At 41.8% G+C, this 26079-nt stretch overlaps 1 protein-coding gene across 3 annotated transcripts in view; it reads left to right on the plus strand.

Moving 5' to 3' along the window:
* LOC110535736 (PHD finger protein 19) overlaps nt 1–26079 on the plus strand; it is a 37042-nt gene that overhangs the window by 1336 nt on the left and 9627 nt on the right. Inside the window, exons 2-14 of one of the 3 annotated variants that reach the window (XM_021620951.3) lie at nt 48–265; nt 532–613; nt 3258–3353; nt 4606–4700; nt 4961–5109; nt 5547–5642; nt 8167–8235; nt 12588–12708; nt 12824–12891; nt 13173–13319; nt 16156–16222; nt 23931–24016; nt 24893–24988. In XM_021620951.3, the coding sequence (XP_021476626.3) occupies nt 83–265; nt 532–613; nt 3258–3353; nt 4606–4700; nt 4961–5109; nt 5547–5642; nt 8167–8235; nt 12588–12708; nt 12824–12891; nt 13173–13319; nt 16156–16222; nt 23931–24016; nt 24893–24988 (1355 nt within the window). In that variant the 5' untranslated portion in view covers nt 48–82. The remainder of the gene's footprint in view (nt 1–47; nt 266–531; nt 614–3257; nt 3354–4605; nt 4701–4960; nt 5110–5546; nt 5643–8166; nt 8236–12587; nt 12709–12823; nt 12892–13172; nt 13320–16155; nt 16223–23930; nt 24017–24892; nt 24989–26079) is intronic. The other 2 variants (XM_036935524.2, XM_021620952.3) reach the window with 2 other exon arrangements.

Below are 26079 nucleotides of genomic sequence, written 5' to 3' on the forward strand. Positions count from 1 at the left end.
CATATGGTGTCTACCACAATGACGATGTAACACCCTGATTCACCTAGGAAGTGTTGTAGTGTGTGGACAGCCCAGCTGCAGCATGTTGGAGTCAGCATACAGAGATGACTTCTGCAGTGTGGAGCCGAAGAAGGGGCTGGATGCCAAGCGTCTACCCCAGAAGAGGGAGCGGAGCTTCACAGACCTGGAGAGCAGCCTGACCGTGGGCCAGTATGTCCTGTGTCGATGGTCTGATGGCCTATACTACCTAGGGAAGGTCCAGAGAGTAAGTGCTCAATAGAAAACATTCCTGTTATCAGTCAAATACTGTAGTATACTGCCACACAATGGTTTAGATTAATTTGATTTACTACCCAAATACCGCTATTCACAAACTGTGATGGTTTCTCTGTAGTTTTCTGGGACCACATCTGTTATTCCTGTTTTATGAAAAATCTATTGTAATACACTATGAGAATAAAACTGTAATAAGGTTGCTGTAAACAACTTGCCTCCTGCCTCATACTGTCTGTTTTCACTTTTCCAATCAAGGTGAGTGCCTCCAAGCAGAGTTGCTTTGTCACTTTTGAAGATAATTCAAAATTCTGGGTTCTCTGGAAAGACATCCAACATGGTGAGTGAAGAGGGACTAAAATATTGTTGTTGTCACATTGTTCAATAAAAAACGTGAATTAGTCAAACGTCAAATGTACTACACCCAACATCTTCAATGAATGTACAGTGGGGCAAAAAAGTATTTAGTCAGCCACCAATTGTGCAAGTTCTCCCACTTAAAAAGATGAGAGGCCTGTAATTTTCGTCGTAGGTACACTTCAACTATGACAGACAAAATGAGAGAAAAAAAATCCAGAAAATCACATTGTAGAATTAATGAATTTATTTGCAAATGATGGTGGAAAATAAGTATTTGGTCAATAACAAAAGTTTATCGCAATACTTTGTTACATACCCTTTGTTGGCAATGACAGAGGTCAAACGTTTTCTGTAAGTCTTCACAAGGTTTTCAAACACTGTTGCTGGTATTTTGGCCCATTCCTCCATGCAGATCTCCTCTGGAGCAGTGACGTTTTGGGGCTGTTGCTGGGCAACACGGACTTTCAACTCCCTCCAAAGATTTTCTATGGGGTTGAGATCTGGAGACTGGCTAGGCCACTCCAGGACCTTGAAATGCTTCTTATGAAGCCACTCCTTCATTGCCCGGGAGGTGTGTTTGGGATCATTGTCATGCTGAAAGACACACCCACATTTCATCTTCAATGCCCTTGCTGATGGAAGGAGGTTTTCACTCAAAATATCACGATACATGGCCCCATTCATTCCAGGATCAGTCGTCCTGGTTCCTTTGCAGAAAAACAGCCCCAAAGCATGATGTTTCCACCCCCATGCTTCACAGTAGGTATGGTGTTCTTTGTATGCAACTCAGCATTCTTTGTCCTCCAAACACGACGAGTTGAGTTTTTACCAAAAAGTTATATTTTGGTTTCATCTGACCATATGACATTCTCCCAATCTTCTTCTGGATCATCCAAATGCTCTCTAGCCAACTTCAGACGGGCCTGGACATGTACTGGCTTAAGCAGGGGGACACGTCTGGCACTGCAGGATTTGAGTCCCTGGCGGCGTAGTGTGTTACTGATGGTAGGCTTTGTTACTTTTTCTGCTCTCTGCAGGTCATTCACTAGGTCCCCCCGTGTGGTTCTGGGATTTTTGCTCACCATTCTTGTGATCATTTTGACACCACAGGGTGAGATCTTGCGTGGAGCCCCAGATCGAGGGAGATTATCAGTGGTCTTGTATGTCTTCTATTTCCTAATAATTGCTCCATTTCCTAATATTGCAGATTCAGTCTTCCCAGCCTGGTGCAGGTCTACAATTTTGTTTCTGGTGCCCTTTGACAGCTCTTTGGTCTTGGCCATAGTGGAGTTTGGAGTGTGACTGTTTGAGGTTGTGGACAGGTGTCTTTTATACTGATAACAACTTCAAACAGGTGCTATTAAAACAGGTAACAAGTGGAGGACAGAGGAGCCTCTTAAAGAAGAAGTTACAGGTCTGTGAGAGCCAGAAATTGTGCTTGTTTGTAGGTGACCAAATACTTATTTTCCACCATAATTTGCAAATAAATTCATTAAAAATCCTACAATTTTTTTTTGCATTTTGTCTGTCATAGTTGAAGTGTACCTATGATGAAAATTACAGGCCTCTCTCATCTTTTTTTCACGTCCGGATGAAAAGCGTGCCCAAAGTAAACTGCCTGCTACTCAGGCCCAGAAGCTAGGATATGCATATTATTAGTAGATTTGGATAGAAAACACTCTGAACTTTCTAAAACTGTTTGAATAATGTATGTGAGTATAACCGAACTGATTTGGCAGGCAAAACCCCGAGCACAATCCATCCAGGGACATTTTTTTTTAGGTCAATCTGTTTCCCATTAGTTTTCTATGGTAAAACCCTTTTTATTAGGAATCTGCTTGCAGTTCCTATGGCTTCCACTAGATGTCAACAGTCGTTAGCCCCAGAACATCACTGCTCTAGAGGAGATCTGTATGGAGGAATGGGCCAAAATACCAGCAACAGTGTGTGAAAACCTTGTGAAGACTTTGCAAATAAATTCATTAAAAATCCTACAATGTGATTTTCTGGATTTTTTTTGCTCATTTTGTCTGTCATAGTTGAAGTGTACGTACCTATGATGAAAATGACAGGCCTCTCTCATCTTTTTAAGTGGGAGAACTTGCACAATTGGTGGCTGACTAAATACTGTTTTGCCCCCCTGTATGTCTGCTGATAATATGGATCTACACCATACAGGTTCAACATATCAAAAGCTCGCTCTAAAAGCCATTAGTAATGTAATCCACTTTGAACAGCATTGCACAACATCCTAACGGGAAATCATTTACATTTTGTGCTGTAGCTCCGTGGAACCTCATGAAGCTGTTTTAGGCCTTTATTCCTTAACACTTTTTCATTGGCTAGCCGACACTTGTACTATGTAGTAGGCCACTTAATGGTATATTTAGATACTTCCCTAAAGGATTTAGCTGTCCTTCAAACTCTTCAACTGTCACGTTTCATTGAAAGGCTGATTTATGTCAGTAATTCCCTGCCGATTGCTTCTAATTTAATATCTTGCATGTTTTGTCTACATGTTGGTTTCATGTAGCTGAACGATGAGAAAGCTGAGAATCCCACTCCAGCTCTTCATTCATCATTGAATATACCCTAATGCTATTCTTCTCTCCCAAAACATGCAGCTGGAGTTCCGGGGGAGGAACCCAAATGCTCGGTTTGTTCTGAAATGGTGCTGGTGTCTGACAATGAGATCCTGATATGTGGGAAATGTGGAATAGGTGAGTCACTGTAGAGTAATGTATAGTCTGACACTTCAACATTAAAGCATAAGTGGTGAAGTTCCCCTTTAAAGGAGGGTGTGGCTACACCCATCTATCTTGCCCTGATATAGCCTACAAGAGGATGTTGGTTCTTTACAAGCCATGGTTAAGTGGGAGGAGATCGCATTGCTTATTGCATACAGGGTTCTGTATGCTTCTATATTTACTTCCATAACTTTGTTTAACTCTTTTAATGATTTAACACTCACTCTAAAAGCATAAACTGTATCTTTGAACTGTGGTAAATGGACTGGAACAATATACAGAACTTAAGATGGGGACAATGTGTCCAACTTGATCAAAAGTAGCCTAACTGCATCAAGTTATCTTCTACAGTTAAAGTGGAACTGAACATTTTCAAGTTGGACAAGGCAAGTGCACACCAAGCCTCTGCGACTCATAACATCATTTACTGAAGCCTGTGTACGTTAAACTAAGTACTTTCCATGGATGTCTGTCTTATAGAGTCCGGTCCCATTTGCAGTCTACGGTTTGCAGGTCCTGTCTTCAGGCTGTGGTCTCGTTGGTTCGGTTTTTACATGGCACTTAATTAAAGTCATTGGGAGAATCTCAATTGCATCCTCTCTCCTCGCCTCCTTCTGGAAACCCATTGAAGGAGAATGTCAGAGGGGAGGGACCTCTGGCTTTCTCATCAAATGGGTTGAGAGAAAAGGACGCGAGGAGTATGTAATTGAGATTCTCCCATTGATTGCTTTGGGAGTCCACTCCTGGCTTCCTCTAACATTTGCTGATCAAGGGATTAAAAGCTTCTAGTTGGTTGGGTGCCACCTTCAGATAAACATAACACATTGATGTGGCTGAAAGTGCGGCCGGCAGTAGCACTTTCATTAATCCATTCATTTATTTCTATTGGGTTTGAGATGATCCAAGGCAATTGATATTTTTCAAATATTTAACCTTTATTTAACTAGGCAAGTCAGTTAAGAACAATTTGTTATTTACAATGATGGCCTACCCCGGCTAAGCCCTAACCCAGATGACGCTGGGCCAATTGTGCGCCGCCATATGGGACTCCCAATCACGGCCAGTTGTGAAACAGCCTGAAATTGAACCAGGGTCTGTAGTGACACCTCTAGCACTGAGATGCAGTGCCTTAGACAGCTCCGCCACTTTGGAGTTCCGGGGGAGGAACCCAAATGCTCGGTTTGTTCTGAAATGATCTTGGTCCTCTTGTTTTTGTTTTTTCCAGGTTACCACCAGCAGTGCCACCTGCCAGAGGTGGAGAGCTCAATGGATTTGTCACCATGGTTTTGCAGGAGGTGCATCTTTGCTTTAGCTGTGCGGGTGAGTATTATTAATAGAATAACCTGCTCAAGGAAAACAAAACTGACTAATATAATGTATAAATTACTGTTTATCTAGGGTCTTGTTCAGTAGTGAGAAAACATTTGGAAAAGGAGTGAAATGGAGAGGCACTATCTAAACACGTCCAATAAGAAAACACATTTTTGTTTTCTGTTTTAAAACATTTCGCTATGATGTGTCCTACAGATCACTGTCCTATTGCCGAACCATGTTGATGTGGCTGTTTCTTCTCTTCACAGAAAGGGGGAGCTCTCAAAAAGGGCGCTATAGCAAAAGCACTGCAGGCCATGAAGCAGGTGCTTACCTACAACCCAGCAGAGCTGGAGTGGGATTCTCAGCACCGCACAAATCACCAACAGTGTTATTGCTACTGTGGAGGACCTGGAGAGTGAGCGTGCTGGCTAGACACACTGTAGCATAGCATTTACATATCCACACTTTTAAAATCCATTAGCAGGTTTTGTGACTCAATGAAGGCACAGCAGCTGTATTTGATTCAGATGGGCACAGCAGCTGTATTTGATTCAGATGGGCACAGCAGCTGTATTTGATTCAGATGGGCACAGCAGCTGTATTTGATTCAGATGGGCACAGCAGCTGTATTTGATTCAGATGGGCACAGCAGCTGTATTTGATTCAGATGGGCACAGCAGCTGTATTCAATTCAGATGGGCACAGCAGCTGTATTTGATTCAGATGGGCACAGCAGCTGTATTTGATTCAGATGGGCACAGCAGCTGTATTTGATTCAGAAAGATGCCTCTTAGCACTCTGTTGCTCATTCAGTGACTACTACTTTTCACTAAATGGCTGCTTTCCACCCAGGTGGTACTTGAAGATGCTGCAGTGTTTTCGGTGTCAACAGTGGTTCCATGAGGCCTGTATCCAGTGCCTACAGGAGTCCATGATGTTTGGAGATAGGTGCGTAACATTGTTATCAAACAAGAGGTTTTATTCCCACGGTCCAGTAGGGCTGAGCGATATGGCCTAAAAATCATATCTAGATTTTTTTCAAAGTCATGGGGGATTTACGATATACTGTATATTTTGATTTTTTTAAAACGTTTTCCCTGAATAAGCCTTGTTGTGCAATAAGGGAAAGGGTGATACCTAGTCAGTTGTACAACTGAAATGTGTCTTCCGCATTTCCGCTGCCTTAAATCGACATCCACGTAAAGGTCAATACACTGCATGTAAAATTCTACCTAGGCTAACTATAAGCCTTCCACAACCATAAAACCCACTAATAATTATTTTATCAAAATAGTTTAACCTGCTTTTTTTTACAGTAATCACTGATCTGGCTTTCAAGTCTGTCAATGAAAATGCAATTTCTGAAGAAAATGTAACCAGAATCATGCACATGCACTAATAATGACCAACTTCTAGTAGTAGGCACATGCTAGTGAGTAGCCAGCTCATATTTAAAGTCGAGCCAACTTGGATCTATTTGCATGCTAAAAAGAGAGTAACTGTTATGAATACACCCTCCTGTCCATCACAAACTGTTTGAACATCATAGCCTGTACACAGTGCACACAGCACAGAAGAGTGAAGGAGACGAGACCAGAAAGACATAAAAAGCTCATGAAAACAAACAGAAAAACATGATTATTTTGATACAGGCATTTGGAACATTGCGCTATAACATCAATTGTAATTAATCAAATTGATATACAGTGCATTAGGAAAGTATTCAGACCCCTTGACTTTTTCCAAATGTAACGTTACAGCCTTATTCTAAGATGTATCAAATTAATGTTTTGCCTCAATCTACACAATACCCTATAATGGTAAAGCGAAAATGTGTTTTAGACATTTTTGCAAATGTATTAAAAATGAAAACAGAAACACCTTATTTACATAAGTATTCAGACCCTTTGCTATGAGACTTGAAATTGAGCTCAGGTGCATCCTGTTTCCATTGATCATCCTTGATGCTTCTACAACTTGATTGGAGTCCACCTGTGGTAAATTCATTTGATTGGACATGATTTGGAAAGGCACACACCTGTCTATATAAGGTCCCACAGTTGCCAGTGCATGTCAGAGCAAAAACCAAGCCCTGAGGTCGAAGGAATTGTCCGTAGAGCTCCGAGACAGGACTGTGTCGAGGCACAGATCTGGGGAAGGGTACAAAAAATATTTATGCAGCATTAAAGGTCCCCAAGATCACAGTGGCCATGGAAGAAGTTAGGGACCACCAAGACCCTTCTTAGAGTTGGCCGCCCAGCCAAACTGAGCAATCGGGGAATAAGGGCCTTGTTCAGGGAGAGATCAAGAACCTGATGGTCACTCTGACAGAGCTCCAGAGTTCCTCTGTGGAGATGGGAGAACCTTCCAGTAGAACAACCATCTCTGCAGCACTCCACCAATTAGGCCTTTTTGTGGTAGACTGGCCAGATGGAAGCCACTCCTCAGTAAAAGCCACATGACAGCCGCTTGGAGATTGCCAAAATGTACCTAAAGGACTCTCAGATCATGAGAAACAAGATTATCTGATGAAGCCATCTGGAGGAAACCAGGCACCGCTCATCACCTGGCCAATACCGTCTCTACGGTGAAGTATGGTGGGGGCAGCATCATGCTGTGGGGATGCTTTTCAGTGGCAGGAAGACTAGTCAGGATTGAGGGGGAAATGAAAGTACAGAGATCCTTGATGAAAACCAATCAATTACATTTATTTATAAAGCCCTTCTTTCCTCAGCTGATGTCACAAAGTGCAGAACAGAAACCCAGAGCGCTCAGGACCTCAGACTGGGGCGATGGTTCACCATTCAACATGACAACGACCCTAAGCACACAGCCAAGACAACGCATAAGTGACTTTGGGACAAGTCTCAATGTCCTTGAGTGGCCCAGCCAGAGGCTGGACTTGAACCCGATCGAACATCTGTAGAGACCTGAAAATAGCTGTGCAGCGTTGCTCCCCATCCAACCTGACAGAGCTTGAGAGGATCTGCAGAGAGAAATGGGAGAAACTCCCCAAATACAGGTGTGCCAGGCTTGTAGCGTCATTCCCAAGAAGACTTTAGGCTGTAATCGATGCCAAAAGTGCTTCGACAAAGTACTGAGTAAAAGGTCTGAATACTTATGTAAATCTGATATTTAATTTTTTGTTGTTGAATAAATTAGCTAAAAATGTCTAAACAATTTTTACTTTGTCATTATGGGGTGTAGATTGATGAGGGGAAAAAATGACAATTTATTCGATTTTAGAAGGCTGTAACAAAACAAAATTTGGATAAAGTGAAGCCGTCTGAATACTTTCCGAATGCACTGTAATGCTCAGCCCTACGGTCAGAGCAAATCCTGGGAAGTCATAAGACATATCATGGAAGTCGAAGGTGTAGCCAGATGACCGAGGGCCAATATTGATTTTGATTTCCCCTAGAGGCATGTGACCTGTGCTTTCTCCTCTGATCTCTCTTCCTTTCTCTTTCAGGTTTTACTTGTTCATCTGTTCCGTGTGTAATAAAGGACTGGAGTACATTAAGCGCCTGGCTCTCCGATGGTAAATGGCTACTATTATTTTCCTACCTACCTCTGAGGCTCACTCAGGGGTACTTTAAGAATACAAAAGGCATTTGTGTCGTATAGTGCAGGATGTATGCATGTATGCAATGATTGTGCTCTTGTGCGCATAATGTCATAGGGATAGATAAAGTTGTACAGTATTGCACTGTATTGGTGTTAATACACATAGTGGTGCTGTGAATGATTCAGGCAGCACAATAGCTCTGATTAAGAGGACTACATTTACACCTCTCTAAACCCAATTTCTTATCTGCTAACCCATAGGGATGTATAATTGAGAATTCCATTTATGAAGATGATGAAATACATTGTCATACTCATACCTTATGATCTGATATGCACCTTATACTTGTGAATGCTGCAGGTGAGGGTTCGGCACTCATTAATTGCTATCAGCTCTAGATACATTACAATCAGTTCATCTTTAGATTTTCAGGCCTTCAATGAATTTTGTGTTTTATTTTTATTGTAGAACCTTTTAAGGATCTGAGGACCCATGCCAAATCTTTTCAGTCTCCTGAGGCGGAATAGATTTTTTCGTGCCCTCTTTACGACTGTCTTGGTGTGCTTGGACCACGTTAGTTTGTTGGTGATGTGGACACCAAGGAACTTGAAGCTCTCAACCTGCTCCACTTCAGCCCCGTCGATGAGAATGGGGGCGTGCTCGGTCCTCTTTTTCCTGTAGTCCACAATCATCTCCTTTGTCTTGATCATGTTGAGGGAGAGGTTGTTGTCCTGGCACCACCTGGCCAGGTCTCTGACCTCCTCCCTATAGGCTGTCTCGTCGTTGTCGGTGATCAGGCCTACCACTGTTGTGTCATCAGTAAACTTAATGATGGTGTTGGAGTTGTGCCTGGCCGTGCAGTCATGAGTGAACAGGGAGTACAGGAGGGAACTGAGCACCCACCCCTGAGTTAAGGATCAGTATGGCGGATATGTTATCTACCCTTACCACCTGGGGGCAGCCCGCCAGGAAGTCCAGGATCCAGCAGCAGAGGCAGGTGTTTTGTCCCAGGGTCCTTAGCTTATTGTTGAGCTTTGAGGGCATTATGGTGTTGAACGCTGAGCTGTCGTCAATGAACAGCATTCTCACATAGGTGTTCCTTTTGTCCTGGTGGGAAAGGGCAGTGTGGAGTGCAATAGAGATTGCATCATCTGTTGGGGCGGTATGCAAATTGGAGTGGGTCTAGGGTTTCTGGGATAATGGTGTTGATGTGAGCCATGACCAGGCTTTCAAAGCACTTCATGGCTACAGACATGAGGGCTACGGGTCGGTAGTCATTTAGGCATGTTACCTTAGTTTTCTTGGCCACAGGGACTATGGGGGAACATGTTGGTATTACAGACTCGGACAGGTAGAGGTTGAAAATGTCAGTGAAGACGCATGCTTGCAGTACACATCCTGGCAATCCGTTTCTCCCTGTGGCCTTGTGAATGTTGACCTGTTTAAAGGTCTTACTCACATTGATTGCGGAGAGCATGATCACGGAACAGCTGGTGCTCTCATGCATGTTTCAGTGTTATTTGCCTAGAAGCTAGCATAGAAGTGATTTACAGTGCCTTGCGAAAGTATCCGGCCCCCTTGAACTTTGCGACCTTTTGCCACATTTCAGGCTTCAAACATAAAGATATAAAACTGTATTTTTTTGTGAAGAATCAACAACAAGTGGGACACAATCATGAAGTGGAACGACATTTATTGGATATTTCAAACTTTTTTAACAAATCAAAAACTGAAAAAATTGGGCGTGCAAAATTATTCAGCCCCTTTACTTTCAGTGCAGCAAACTCTCTCCAGAAGTTCAGTGAGGATCTCTGAATGATCCAATGTTGACCTAAATGACTAATGATGATAAATACAATCCACCTGTGTGTAATCAAGTCTCCGTATAAATGCACCTGCACTGTGATAGTCTCAGAGGTCCGTTAAAAGCACAGAGAGCATCATGAAGAACAAGGAACACACCAGGCAGGTCCAAGATACTGTTGTGAAGAAGTTTAAAGCCGGATTTGGATACAAAAAGATTTCCCAAGCTTTAAACATCCCAAGGAGCACTGTGCAAGCGATAATATTGAAATGGAAGGAGTATCAGACCACTGAAAATCTACCAAGACCTGGCCGTCCCTCTAAAATTTCAGCTCATACAAGGAGAAGACTGATCAGAGATGCAGCCAAGAGGCCCATGACAACTCAGGATGAACTGCAGAGATCTACAGCTGAGGTGGGAGACTCTGTCCATAGGACAACAATCAGTCGTATATTGCACAAATCTGGCCTTTATGGAAGAGTGGCAAGAAGAAAGCCATTTCTTAAAGATATCCATAAAAAGTGTCGTTTAAAGTTTGCCACAAGCCACCTGGGAGACACACCAAACATGTGGAAGAAGGTGCTCTGGTCAGATGAAACCAAAATTGAACTTTTTGGCAACAATGCAAAACGTTATGTTTGGCGTAAAAGCAACACAGCTCACACCATCCCCACTGTCAAACATGGTGGTGGCAGCATCATGGTTTGGGCCTGCTTTTCTTCAGCAGGGACAGGGAAGATGGTTAAAATTTATGGGAAGATGGATGGAGCCAAATACAGGACCATTCTGGAAGAAAACCTGATGGAGTCTGCAAAAGACCTGAGACTGGGACGGAGATTTGTCTTCAACAAGACAATGATCCGAAACATAAAGCAAAATCTACAATGGAATGGTTCAATAATAAACATATCCAGGTGTTAGAATGGCCAAGTCAAAGTCCAGACCTGAATCCAATCGAGAATCTGTGGAAAGAACTGAAAACTGCTGTTCACAAATGCTCTCCATCCAACCTCACCTTGCTCGAGCTGTTTTGCAAGGAGGAATGGGAAAAAATGTCAGTCTCTCGATGTGCAAAACTGATAGAGACATACCCCAAGCGACTTACAGCTGTAATCGCAGCAAAAGGTGGCGCTACAAAGTATTAATTTAAGGGGGCTGAATAATTTTGCACGCCCAATTTTTCAGTTTTTGATTTGTTAAAAAAGTTTGAAATATCCAATAAATGTCGTTCCACTTCATGATTGTGTCCCACTTGTTGTTGATTCTTCACAAAAAAAATACAGTTTTATATCTTTATGTTTGAAGCCTGAAATGTGGCAAAAGGTCGCAAAGTTCAAGGGGGCCGAATACTTTCGCAAGGCACTGTAGCTCATTTGGTAGGCTCTTGTCACTGGGCAGCTCTCGGCTGTGCTTCCCCTTGTAGTCTGTAATGGTTTGAAAGCCCTGCCACATCCGACGAGCGTCTGAACCGGTGTAGTACGATTCGGTTTTAGTCCTGTATTGACGCTTTGTTTGTTTGATGGTTCTTCGGAGGGCATAGCGGGATTTCTTATAAGCTTCCGGGTTAGAGTCCCGCTCCTTGAAAGCGGCAGCTCTAGCCTTTAGCTCTGTTGCCTGTAATCCATGGCTTTAATCCATGGCTTCTGGTTGGGGTATGTACGTACGTTCACTGTGGAGGCAACGTCATCAATGCACTTATTGATGAAGCCAATGACTGATGTGGTGTACTCCTCAATGCCATTGGAGGAATCCTGGAACATATTCCAGTCTGTGCTAGGAAAACAGTCCTGTAGCTTAGCATCTGCTTCATCTGACCACTTTTTTTATTTATAGAGTCACTGGTGCTTCCTGCTTTAAAATTTGCTTGTAAGCAGGAATCAGGAGGATAGAATTATGGTCAGATTTGCCAAATGGCGGGCGAGGGAGAGCTTTGTATGCGTCTTTGTGTGTGGAGTAAAGGTGGTCCAGAGTTTTTTTTCCCCTCTGGTTGCACATTTAACATACTGATAGAAATTTGGTAAGACGGATTTAAGTTTCCTTTTATTAAAGTCCCCAGCTACTAGGAGCGCCGCCTCTGGGTGAGCGTTTCCTTGTTTGCTTATGGCGGTAATACATCTCATTCAATGCTGTCTAATTGTGGTCTACAGCTTATCGTGAGATACTCTACCTCAGGCGAGCAATAGCTTGAGACTTCCTTAGATATCGTGCACCAGCTGTTATTTACAAAAATACATAGTCTGCCACCCCTTGTTTTACCAGACGGCGCTGTTCTATCTGGCCGGCACAGCGTATAACCAGCCAGCTAGCTGTATGTCGATAGTGTCGTCATTCAGCCATGACTCCGTGAAGCATAAGATATTACAAGCCCTTGCATAATATGTGGGGAATTGTTGATTTGGCAAAAACAATTGCAATCGTGGGATCCTTGAGGTACTGGTTTCTGTTAAACATGCGTATCTTTTTTCCCCTCTCATTTCATCTCTATTTTGAGCTCACTGATTGTCCCTGGTTTCTTATCCAGGGTGGACGTGGTGCACTTGGCACTTTACAACCTGGGAGTCCAGAGTAAGAAGAAGTACTTTGAGCTGGAGGAGATCCTTAACTTTGTCAGCAACAACTGGGAGCATTTCCATTTGGGCAAGGTTAGAACCACCAAATGAATTCCTGTCTGAATTCTGAGTAGGAATCCGGATAGGAAGTTGATTAATGCCATCTCAAGTCAATTGCATCAGACTAACATTTTGATATTCCCCACAGCTCTCCAATACTCCTCCAACAGAAAGAGGCCAATATCTCCTTGATGCTCTGAACAACTACAAGAGCAAGTAAGACATCTCTCTCCGTTGTATTCAGATAATGCATTATAAAACTACTATTTAATTGGAAATCCCATCAACAGCATTTACTGAATCTGCCAATGTAATTATCATGTCCAGCTAACAATAATATAGTATGGCCCCCAACATTCAGTAAGTTGTTTACTTTTTGTTCTGGGTGATAAGAGTATTTGTTACAACAGACATGTTACTCGGCTGAAGGTTTATTTGTTGACATCACACCTCCTTTACCAGACCATGACCTTAACATCCCCTCTGTATTTCTCCAGGTTTCTCTGCGGGAAGGAGATCAAGAAGAGGAAATGCATCTTCCGCCTGAGGACACGCGTTCCACCGAACCCTCCCTCCAAACTCTTTCCTGAGAGGGCCCAAAACGAGGGATGGAGAGGACGAAAGAAAGGCCCAGACAGGAACAGGTATTTCACGGCGTTGTGATATGCTTGTTTTCATGGGAAACCGTGTATTTCAATGAGGCCTGTCTTGGCTCAGTCAGAAAGTGTTAATTAACTTCTTGCGACTAGCAATCCCGGATCCGGGAGCGTAATCATAGCCTCAAATGAATTAGCATAACGCAGCGGACATAAATACACCTAGAAACTTTTCCTATTCATGAAAATCGCAAATGAAATATATTCAAACACAAGCTTAGCCTTTTGTTAATCACACTCTCATCTCAGATTTTCAAAATATGCGTTACAGCCAACGCTAGACAAGCATTTGTGTAAGTTTATCATGGCATAATGCTATGCTAGGCTCTGCTGGCAGCAGGCAACATTTTCACGAAAATAAGAAAAGCAACCAAATTAAATAATTTACCTTTGAAGAATTTCGGATGTTTTCACTCAGGAGACTCCCAGTTAGATAGCAAATGTTCCTTTTTTCCAAAAAGATAATTTTTGCAGGCGAAATAGCTCCCGTTTGTTCATCATGCTTGGCTGAGGAATCGACCGGAAAATGCTACCACTACAACGCCAAACTTTTTTCAAAATTAGCTACATAATATCGACAGAAACACGGCAAACGTTGTTTAGGATCCATCCTCAAGGTGTTTTTAACATACGGTGCCTTGCGAAAGCCCCCTTGAACTTTGCGACCTTTTGCCACATTTCAGGCTTCAAACATAAAGATATAAAACTGTATTTTTTTGTGAAGAATCAACAACAAGTGGGACACAATCATGAAGTGGAACGACATTTATTGTATATTTCAAACTTTTTTAACAAATCAAAAACTGAAAAATTGGGCGTGCAAAATTATTCAGCCCCTTTACTTTCAGTGCAGCAAACTCTCTCCAGAAGTTCAGTGAGGATCTCTGAATGATCCAATGTTGACCTAAATGACTAATGATGATAAATACAATCCACCTGTGTGTAATCAAGTCTCCGTATAAATGCACCTCCACTGTGATAGTCTCAGAGGTCCGTTAAAAGCGCAGAGAGCATCATGAAGAACAAGGAACACACCAGGCAGGTCCGAGATACTGTTGTGAAGAAGTTTAAAGCCGGATTTGGATACAAAAAGATTTCCCAAGCTTTAAACATCCCAAGGAGCACTTTGCAAGCGATAATATTGAAATGGAAGGAGTATCAGACCACTGCAAATCTACCAAGACCTGGCCGTCCCTCTAAACTTTCAGCTCATACAAGGAGAAGACTGATCAGAGATGCAGCCAAGATGCCCATGATCACTCTGGATGAACTGCAGAGATCTACAGCTGAGGTGGGAGACTCAACAATCAGTCAGTCGTATATTGCACAAATCTGGCCTTTATGGAAGAGTGGCAAGAAGAAAGCCATTTCTTAAAGATATCCATAAAAAGTGTCGTTTAAAGTTTGCCACAAGCCACCTGGGAGACACACCAAACATGTGGAAGAAGGTGCTCTGGTCAGATGAAACCAAAATTGAACTTTTTGGCAACAATGCAAAACGTTATGTTTGGCGTAAAAGCAACACAGCTGAACACACCATCCCCACTGTCAAACATGGTGGTGGCAGCATCATGGTTTGGGCCTGCTTTGCTTCAGCAGGGACAGGGAAGATGGTTAAAATTGATGGGAAGATGGATGGAGCCAAATACAGGACCATTCTGGAAGAAACCCTGATGGAGTCTGCAAAAGACCTGAGACTGGGACGGAGATTTCTCTTCCAACAAGACAATGATCCAAAACATAAAGCAAAATCTACAATGGAATGGTTCAAAAATAAACATATCCAGGTGTTAGAATGGCCAAGTCAAAGTCCAGACCTGAATCCAATCGAGAATCTGTGGAAAGAACTGAAAACTGCTGTTCACAAATGCTCTCCATCCAACCTCACTGAGCTCGAGCTGTTTTGCTAGGAGGAATGGGAAAAAATGTCAGTCTCTCGATGTGCAAAACTGATAGAGACATACCCCAAGCGACTTACAGCTGTAATCGCAGCAAAAGGTGGCGCTACAAATTATTAACTTAAGGTGGCTGAATAATTTTGCACGCCCAATTTTTCAGTTTTTGATTTGTTAAAAAGGTTTGAAATATCCAATAAATGTCGTTCCACTTCATGATTGTGTCCCACTTGTTGTTGATTCTTCACAAAAAAATACAGTTTTATATCTTTATGTTTGAAGCCTGAAATGTGGCAAAAGGTCGCAAAGTTCAAGGGGGCCGAATACTTTCGCAAGGCACTGTATATATTCGATAATATATCCGTCGAGGCAATTGGTTTCTCATAAGAAGCGATTGGAAAAATGGCTACCTCAGTATTTTACTAAAGATTTTCTGCGGGAGACACCATGTGACCACTTTCTAAATATGCGCCCTTACGGCTATTCTTCAATGGAAATGCGTAAAAAGACGTCACAATGCTGTAGACACCTTGGGGAATACGTGGAAAACGTAAGCTCATTCGTAGCTCATTCACAGCCATATAAGGAGTCATTGGCATGAGGCGGTTTCAAAAAATGTGGCACTTCCTGATTGGATTTTTATCTGGGTTTCGACTGTAACATCAGTTCTGTGGCACTCACAGACAATATCTTTGCAGTTTTGGAAACGTCAGAGTGTTTTCTATCCAAAGCTGTCAATTATATGCATAGTCAAGCATCTTTTCGTGACAATATCTTGTTTAAAACGGGAACGTTTTTCATCCAAAAATTAAAATAGCGCCCCCTAACACCAAGAGGTTTTAATCAATGTTAATGATGCTATAAGGCTGTGCCGAATTGTCACCCAATAATCATATTGTTTGGTCAGAAAGTGAAAGTTGTCTCTTTAGCTCTCTCCCGGCAGAGAAGAGGAGGAAGAAAAGGTCGAAATGGCTGCTGGAGGACGCCATTCCCAATGTAAGTTCTCGGATTGTCACAAGATCCTCCCTCATTTTCAAAACACCTCACATCGAACCACCTTTCTGCTGTTTGAACTAGAGGTCGGACGATTATGATTTTTCAACCCCGATACTGATTATTGGAGGACCAAAAAAAGCAGATACCGATTAATCAGTCGATTTAAAAAAATATATATATATTTTTTTTTACATTTTTACATTTGTAATAATGACAATTACAACAATACTGAATGAATACTTATTTTAACTTAATATAATACATCAATAAAAATCAATTTAGCCTCAAATAAATAATGAAATTTGGTTCAAATAATGCAAAAACAAAGTGTTGGAGAAGTAAAAGTGCTATATGTACCATGTAAAAAAGCTAATGTTTGAGTTCCTTGCTCAGAACATGAGAACATATGAAAGTTGGTGGTCCCTTTTAACATGAGACTTCAATATTCCAAGGTAAGAGGTTTTAGTTTGTCGTTATTATAGTATTTATAGGACTATTTCTCTCTATACCATTTGTATTTCATATACCTTTGACTATTGGATGTTCTTATAGGCACTATGGTATTGCCAGTGTAACAGTAGAGCTTCCGTCCCTCTCCTCGCCCCTACCTGGGCTCGAACCAGGAACACATCGACAACAGCCACACTCGAAGCAGTGTTACCCATGCAGAGCAAGGGGAACAACCACTCCAAGTCTCAGGGCGAGTGACGTTTGAAACGCTATTAGCGCGCACCCCGCTAACTAGCTAGCCATTTGACATCGGTTACACCAGCCATTAGGCTGATAGGCTTGAAGTCATAAACAGCGCTGTGCTTGTGAAGAGCTGCTGGCAAAACGCATGAAAGTGCTGTTTGAATGAATGCTTACGAGCCTGCTGCTGCCTACCATCGGTCAGTCAGACTGCTCTATCAAATCACAGACTTAATTATAACATAACACACAGAAGTACGAGCCTTAGGTCATTAATATGGTCGTATACGAAAACTATCATTTCGAAAACAAAACATTTATTATTTCAGTGAAATATGGAACCTTTCTGTATTTTATCTAACGGGTGGCATCCCTAAGTCAAAATATTCTTGTTACATTGCACAACCTTCAATGTTATGTCATAATTACGTAAATTCTGGCAAATTAGTTCGCAATGAGCCAGGCTGCCCAAACTGTTGCATATACTCTGACTCTGCGTGCAAGAGAAGTGACACAATTTCACCTGGTTAATATTGCCTGCTAACCTGGATTTCTTTTAGCTAAATATGCAGGTTTAAAAATATATACTTCTGTGTATTGATTTTAAGAAAGGCATTGGTATTTATGGTTAGGTACAGTCGTCCAACGATTGTACTTTTTTTCGCGAATGCGCTTTTGTTAAATCATCCCCCAGCGTTGCATCGATTATATGCAACGCAGGACACGCTAGATAAACTAGTAATATCATCAACCATGTGTAGTTATAACTAGTGATTATGATTGATTGGTTGTTTTTTATAAGATAAGTTTAATGCTAGCTAGCAACTTAAATTGGCTTACTGCATTCGCTTAACAGGCAGTCTCCTTGTGGAGTGCAACGAGAGGCAGGTGGTTAAAGCGTTGGACAAGTTAACTGTAAGGTTGCAAGATTGGATCTGACAAGGTGAAGATCTGTCGTTCTGCCCCTGAACAAGGCAGTTAACCCACCGTTCCTAGGCCGTCATTGAAAATAAGAATGTGTTCTTAACTGACTTGCCTAGTTAAATAAAGGTATTAATATTTTTTATTTTTTAAATCTGCAAAATCGGCGCCCAAAAATACAGATTTCCGCTTGTTATGAAAACTTGAAATCGGCCCTAATTAATCTGCCATTCCGATTAATCGGTCGACCTCAAGTTTCAACCACACTGAACGATCCAAACCCCTGGTTATTTCACTCATTCCTATCTCTGATGGTTAGCAACGTGGTTGGAATCCCTCCCTTCTCCATTTGTCTGTGCTCTTCTTTTTTCTTTCCCTCTGACCACTGTCCATCTTCTAAAAGTCTGTCTTCTCTCTGCCATGTCCCATGAAGAACTTATGTGTCATTGCCCTCATCACTGTCTCTCTCCACAGTTCTACTCAAAAGGGGATTACAGTTGGCCTTTGAGGCATTTTACTGACAAATCCCCCTGAACAGAGCAGTGCATGTCTGGTCCCCAGGCATATTCATCTCAAACAACAGACCTCTGACATTTCTTAGTAATTACTGCCTCGCTGGAAGGAGGAAGGTGCTCTGATTTGAAAATGTAGACAAAGCATATAGTAGGGTTCTCCAACTGGCAGCCCGCAGGCCAAGTGATTTTTATTTGGCCCCCAAGTTTTCTGAGCAAAACACAACGTATTATTTATTATTAATTGTTGGAAATATACGGGTTGGCTGACCACGTCACGAAAATCATGTGCACGCATCGATGTGACCGGAAAGTGTGCGTTATGATTCCGATGGCTAGCAACAAATAAAAGAAGATACCATGTGGGGAAGCGTAGGTGGCTCGTTTCTGCTCGTTGTATCTTGTTATTGATGTTGTCTTGTTTTGACCTCTGTCATGTCTATGCTAATATGAAAAACATTCGCTAGCTAGCTAACCAACATCGTTAACTATGTATTTGAGAGACAACAAGTGCTCATTGTGCAAATGTATTTGTTTTCAATAAACATGTGGAGGCAAAATATGGTTGTCAACAGTCTAAGCTAACCCAGTCTGTTTTGCACGCATCGGTTTTGTTGGTAAACAACCAACCCGTCTATAAAAGACTGTAAAAAGACCAGCAAATCAGCTCCAAATGTAAACAAGGTTTGAAATTAGGATTTGACGGTATCCAGATTTTCATATCGTCCGTCATACTGTCCTTTTCTCATCCTGGGATTTATGCTATTATCATCATAGCACACGAAAAGCCCATCGGGCCTCTATCACCAGAATGCTAACAAAATTAGAACAAACTACTAGCAAAATCAGATGCTATTAGCTAAACGCAAAAAAAAACAGATACTTTATTTACGGAAGTATTCAGACCCTTTGTTATGAGACTGGAAATTGAGCTCAGGTGCATCCTGTTTCCATTGATCATCCTTGAGATATTTATACAACTTGATTGGAGTCCACCTGTGGTTAATTCAATTGATTGGACATGATTTGGAAAGGCACACACCTGTCTATATAAGGTCCCATAGTTGACAGTGCAAAAACCAAGCCCTGAGGTCGAAGGAGTTGTCCGTAGAGCTCCAAGACAGGATTCTGTAAAGGCACAGATCTGGGGAAAGTTACCAAAAAATGTCTGCAGCACTGAAGGTCTCCAAGAACACAGTGGCTTCCCTCATTCTTAAATGGAAGAAGTTTGGAGACACAAAGACTCTTCCTAGAGCTGGCCGCCTGGCCAAATTGAACAATCGGGAGATGAGGGCCTTTTATGGTAGAGTGGCCAGACAGAACCCACTCCTCAGTAAAAGGCCCGCTTGGAGGCACCGAAACAAGATTCTCTGGTCTGATGAAACCAAGATTGAACTCTTTGGCCTGAATGCCAAGCGTCTGGAGGAAACCTGGCACCATCCCTACGGTGAAGCATGGTAGTGGCAGCATCATGCTGTGGGGATGTTTTTCAGCGGCAGGACTGGCAGACAAGTTAAGATCAAGGGAAAGATGAACGGTACAGAGAGATCCTTGATGAAAACCTGTTACAGAGCACTCAGGGTGAAGGTTCACCTTCCAATAGAACAACGACCCTAAGCACACAGCCAAAACAACACAGGAGTGGCTTTGGGACAAGTCTCTGAATCCCTCGAGTGGCCCAGCCAGAGCCCGGACTTGAACCCAATCAAACATTTCTGGAGATACCTGAAAATAGCTGTGCAGCGTTGCTCCCTATCCAACCTTACACAGCTTGAGAGGATCTGCAGATAAGAAACTCCCCAAATACATGTTCGCCAAGCTTGTAGCGTCATACCCAAGAAGACTCAAGGATGTAATCGCTGCCAAAAGTGCTTCAACAAAGTACTGAGTCAAGGGTCTGAATACTTATGTAAACATGATATTTCATAAATGTTTTCTAATCTGTTTTTGCTTTGTCATTATGGGGTATTTTGTGAAGATTGACTATTTAATCAATTTTATTATAAGGCTGTAATGTAACAAAATCTGGAAAAAGTGAAGGGGTCTGAATACTTTCCGAATGCACTGTAGGTTGGGAAGAGATTTTTCGATGTACCAATTCCATGGCAGATGGTTTATGAACTGATACACAAAACAACGCTGGATTCAAAACTTTTCAACTTTTCAATTTTAACTCATTATACAAAATTATTGCAACCAGTAGAATGTTATATACAGTTGAAGTCGTAAGTTTACATACACTTAGGTTGGAGTCATTAAAACTTGATTTTCAACCACTCCACAAATGTCTTGTTAACTTCTTTGTGATCCCTTCCCGCTCGAATCCCGGTAATGGGATTGATTTGACAACATCCAGTGAAATTGCAGCGCGCCAAAATTCAAAAACAGAAATACTCATAATAAAAACTCTCAAAACATCCATGTGTAATACATCGAAATAAAGCTTAACTTCTTGTTAATCCAGCTGCAGTGTCAGATTTCAAAAAGGCTTTACGGCGAAAGCAGACCATGCGATTATCTGAGGACAGCGCCCCGCATACCAACACATGAAAATCATATTTCAACCAGGCAGGTGCCACACAAAAGTCAGAAATAACGCTATAATTCATGCCTTACCTTTGAAGATCATCTTCTGTTGGCACTCCAAAATGTCCCATAAACATCACAAATGGTCCTTTTGTTCGATGAAGTCCTTCTTTATATCCCCAAAATGTCCATTTATTTGGATAATTTGATTCAGAAAATACACCGGTTCCAACTCGCCCAACATGAATACAAAGTATCTAATAAATGACCTGTAAACTTGGTCCAAACATTTCAAACAACTTTCCTAATAAAACCTTAGATATCCTAAAACGTAAATAATCGATAAAAATTTAAGACTGGATAAACTGTGTTCAATACCGGACGAAAACAAACGTTGACATCTAGTGGAAGCCATAGGAACTGCAAGTAGGTTCCTAATAAAAAGGGATTACCATAGAAAACTAATGGAAAACAGATTGACCTAAAAAAAAATGTCCCTGGATGGATTGTGCTCGGGGTTTCGCCTGCCAAATCAGTTCGGTTATACTCAGACACTATTCAAACAGTTTTAGAAAGTTCAGAGTGTTTTCTATCCAAATCTACTAAGCTTTGGGCCTGAGTAGCAGGCAGTTTACTTTGGGCACGCTTTTCATCCGGACGTGAAAATACTGCCCCCTTTCCCTAAGAAGTTTTAACAAACTATAGTTTTGGACTATAGTTTTGGCAAGTATGTTAGGACATCTACTTTGTGCATAATCTGTTGTTTAACAATTGTGCAACTTATAATTCACTGTATCACATTTCCAGTGGGTCAGAAAATTCAGGAAAGTGATGTCATAGGCTAACTGACATCATTGAGTAAATTGGAGTTGTACCTGTGGAAGTATTTCAAGGCCTACCTTTAAACTCAGTGCCTCTTTTTTTGACATCATGGGAAAATCAAAATAAATCAGCCAAGACATCAGAAACAAAATTGTAGACCTCCACAAGTCTGGTTCATCCTTGTCAGCAATTTCCAAACGCCTGATGGTGCCATGTTCATCTGTACAAAAAATAGTACGCAAGTTTAAACATCACCGGACCACGCAGCTGCCATACCACTCAGGAAGGAGACGCGATCTGTCTCCTAGAGATTAACTTACTTTGGTGGGAAAAGTGCAAATCAATCCCAGAACAACAGCAAAGCACCTTGTGAAGATGCTGGAGGAAACCGGAACAAAAGTATCTATATCCACAGTACAACGAGTCCTATATCGACATAACCTGAAAGGCCTCTTAGCAAGGAAGAAGCCACTGCTCCAAAACCGTCATAAAAAAGACAGACTACAGTTTGCAACTGCACATGGGGTCAAAGATCGTACTTTTTGGAGAAATGTCCTCTGGTCTGATGAAACAAAAATCGAACTGTTTGGCCATAATGTCCTTCGTTATGTTTGGAGGAAAAGGGGGAGGCTTGCAAGCCGAAGAACACCATCCCAACAGTGATGCATGGGGGTGTCAGCATCATGTTGGGGGGGTGCTTTGCTGCAGGAGGGACTGGTGCACTTCACAAAATAGATGGCATCATGAGGGAGATAAATTGTGGATATATTGAAGGGTCTTCCAATGGACAATGAACCCAAGCATACTTCCAAGGTTGTGGCAAAATGGCTTAAGGACAACAAAGTGAAGGTATTGGAGTGGCCATCACAAAGCCCTCACCTCAATCCCATAGAACATTTGTGGGCAGAACTGAAAAAGCGTGACGCGAGCAAGGAGGCCTACATACCTGACTCAGTTACACCAGCTCTGTCAGGAGGAATGGGCCAAAATTCACCCAAATTATTGTGAGAAGCTTGTGGAAGGCTACTCAAAACGTTTGACCTAAGTTCAACAATTTGAAGGCAATGCTACCAAATACTAATTTAGTGTATGTTAACTTCTGACCCACTGGGAATGTGATGAAAGAAATAAAAGCTGAAATAAGTTATTCTTTCTACTATTATTCTGACATTTCACATTCTTAAAATAAAGTGGTGAACCTAACTGACCTAAAACAGGGAATTTTTACTGGGATTAAATGTCAGGAATTGTGAAAAACTGAGTTTAAATGTATTTGGCTAAGGTGTATGTAAACTTCCGACTTCAACTGTATATGGGGACACAACCATCCCTGCTCTGCAGATTTAGCTGTGAATAGAGAATTATTAGATCATTTATTTTGGTACTGGCCATATTTAGCTGGTTTTTGGTCGAAGGTTCAGGAATAGCTGAAGAATTGCAACATTTACCTGAATCTGTCTCTGCAAATAGCACTGCTGGGTGATTAAAAAAATTCATAGTCAATTGATCAATGATGTAATAATACTCTTAGGGAAATATTGTATCTTTAATTTACAATCTGTAAAAACTATGAGAATATAAAGGTTAAGAATGTTTGTGAAACATCACAACACAGTTGAAAAATAGATGGCAAATAGATGGTCTCAGAGATGAGTTCCCACATATGCTGAGCACTTGTTGGCTGCTTTTCCTTCAGTCTGCGGTCCAACTCATCCCAAACCATCTCAATTGGGTTGAGGTCAGGTGACTGGAGGCCAGGTCATCTGATGCAGTGCTCCATCGCTCTCCTCCTCGGTCAAATAGCCCTTATACAAAATAAAGGAAAACCTTTGAATGAGTAGGTGTGTCCAAACTTTTGACTGGTACTGTACAAAAAATATATATGGGAGATTGAAAATGACGCAGACAATTACATTGATGGAAGCCACAAACTATCTGCAATATTAAAGCTGATCTACCCCTAAATACATTTAGTTAATACAATGTTTTATTGATATCAAATATGATGTCTGTTAGGGTTTCTTGCGGTCAATTTGTCGTTAAAAAAATACTATTAGTAACTATGCTTCGGCCCCCTGATCATCTTCTTATGAAAGAAGAAAATTGCCCCAGGCTGAATCTAGTTGATCTCTGGCATGTAGCATTTAAACAGTAGTGATGAAGACGATGATGATGACTGTCTGTTTATGACACTGGCTGAGTACTATAATACCGTGTGTGTGTGATTTGTTATGTAGAATGACCTGACCTCAGCCTGGAGCACCAACCATCATATGGCCAACATCTTTGACTTCACATTGGACGAGTTACAAAGCCTCAAAAGGTAAATGGTTTGGATACTAAGGGCCAGTTTCCCTGACAGATTCAGATTGGATTAAGTAGCATGTTCAATTGAGTTTATCAATTTAAAGTTATTTTAAATCTAGGACTGTGTCTTGAAAACCAGCTCTAACTGTAATTTTTAACACTTTTGTCTAGATGCTCATTTCCAATGAACTCTGTACTACTGCAAACATTTGACATTGACTTCGATTGAATGCAATAATTTTCAAGGCCCTAGCTATCTACTTAATTTACATGAATTTCCCTTTGAAAGACAACCTCTGGCAGTGTTGTTTTGTCACCCCTCTGATGATTTTCATCAATGTGTCGAACGAAGAGATTTAATTACGCTTTCCTGTAAAGGTTATCTCCCGAACAGTGCATAGTAATAAAAGTAAAGGCAAACACTTTGGGGACTGTTGAGAATCAACCAAGCTTTCTTAGAGGAAAATCAAGAGATGGGGAATAGCTGGTGCAACGCCAAAAAGTGGACTAACGCTGTCGGAATGTGAGGAGTGGAATAGGCTTGGTCATAACTCTATAGCACCTGAACAGAGCTGGAGGATGAGAACAGCTAAAATAGTCTGTGGGAGCTTTGAAGCATTACATTAACTTTCTTCCATTAGCTAGATATAGTACTTTCTCACACATTCACACGCCTTTAGCATGCAGGCTCTTTTATTATATGGGCGCAGAACAGTGACTTGCAAATTCAAGTCGCAGGGTGAGGGACCATGGTAATAATGTACATTTTCCTTTGAGGTTAGGATTAGAAACGACAAAATAGGACTATTCTATCTGGTCCAGGGGCCACAAAATCCTCTGAATAGCACTTATTTCCAGCGTCTGAACGGAGCTGACGCTGTTTACTCCTCAGCACTAGCTCGGGACGGACCTTCAGTCTTGACCTGGACTCCACAGACGCTGCCAGCACCTCTGGGTCCGCCACCACCAGTGTCTCCTACGACTTCAGGTACAGTACGAGAGTCACCAAGACTTAGATTGTTAGAAAAGGCAACTCCCTCACGCACGGTTACCTCTGCAAATTGTTCATTGTGTTGGCATTAGGAGGAGGTCCTGTCTTCTTTATTTTGCTCCACTGTGTGGAATGTGTTGCAAACCGATCGATAAGACCCCCGACTGGAACCGCTGCAGCCCGGGCTGTCAGATGAGATTTTTTGTCTCCCACGCTTTCTAAGCTCTTGGACATTGTCCTATGTGAGGAGTTGAGGAGAGCCAAAACATGTTTGACAGCACACAAAAATAAGTATGATGTGAGGTCCTGGATTATTTAATGTGGTTGGCTCCTCTACATCTTCTAATATTTGCTTGAATATTTGCTTAAACTTGGTTGGAACCTAGCAATGGAAGTGACTATACATTCACTATATCCACATTCACAACCCCCCGATGACAGAATTATTTGAACACTGTGAAACACCACCCCTCCCCATATCTGCGAACAACCCTGGGCTCCCTAACTGACTGGCTTAATTTGGCGACACTCTCGGTGCTGGCTCCTCGCACGAGGGAGGGGCTCTGAAGTCTGACATACAGAGTGTATTGACACTCTCTGATAGGTTTAAAAAAATATATATTAATAATCATTTGTCTTTGCCTTTACTGTGTTTTGTTTCATGACTGAAAATCATACTGTTTGGCATCCCGGTGGAGCTGCTGACATCTCCTGTGGCTCTATTTCCAGCTGGCACTAAGGAGGCACATGTTAGTTTGCAATTTCGTCATGTATAAACTGGCATTTTACGGCCCTAATGCAAGGTTTGGTAATTTACCTGTCTATTTTCATCTCGCTTGCCCTGAGGTGGGAGGGGTGGCAATATTTAATTTCATGCAGAGCTAATGGGAAGTTCAGACCCACAAAAAGCAGGTCTTAATGGTAACGCAGTTTATAATGGCATGGAGTTTGAGAGTGGAAACACAGCCATGCATGACACACAGTGCCTATGGAAGGAGAAATGTGTCTTTTATGCCAATTCATCTGGTTTAGAAACATAATTTAGTTTAATTTGATTCGAAACCAAGCATAGCCTACCCTCCCCTTAA

Source organism: Oncorhynchus mykiss, chromosome 11 (genome assembly GCF_057628025.1).
Source record: "Oncorhynchus mykiss isolate SJ-2025 chromosome 11, ASM5762802v1, whole genome shotgun sequence".
NCBI lineage: Eukaryota > Metazoa > Chordata > Actinopteri > Salmoniformes > Salmonidae > Oncorhynchus > Oncorhynchus mykiss.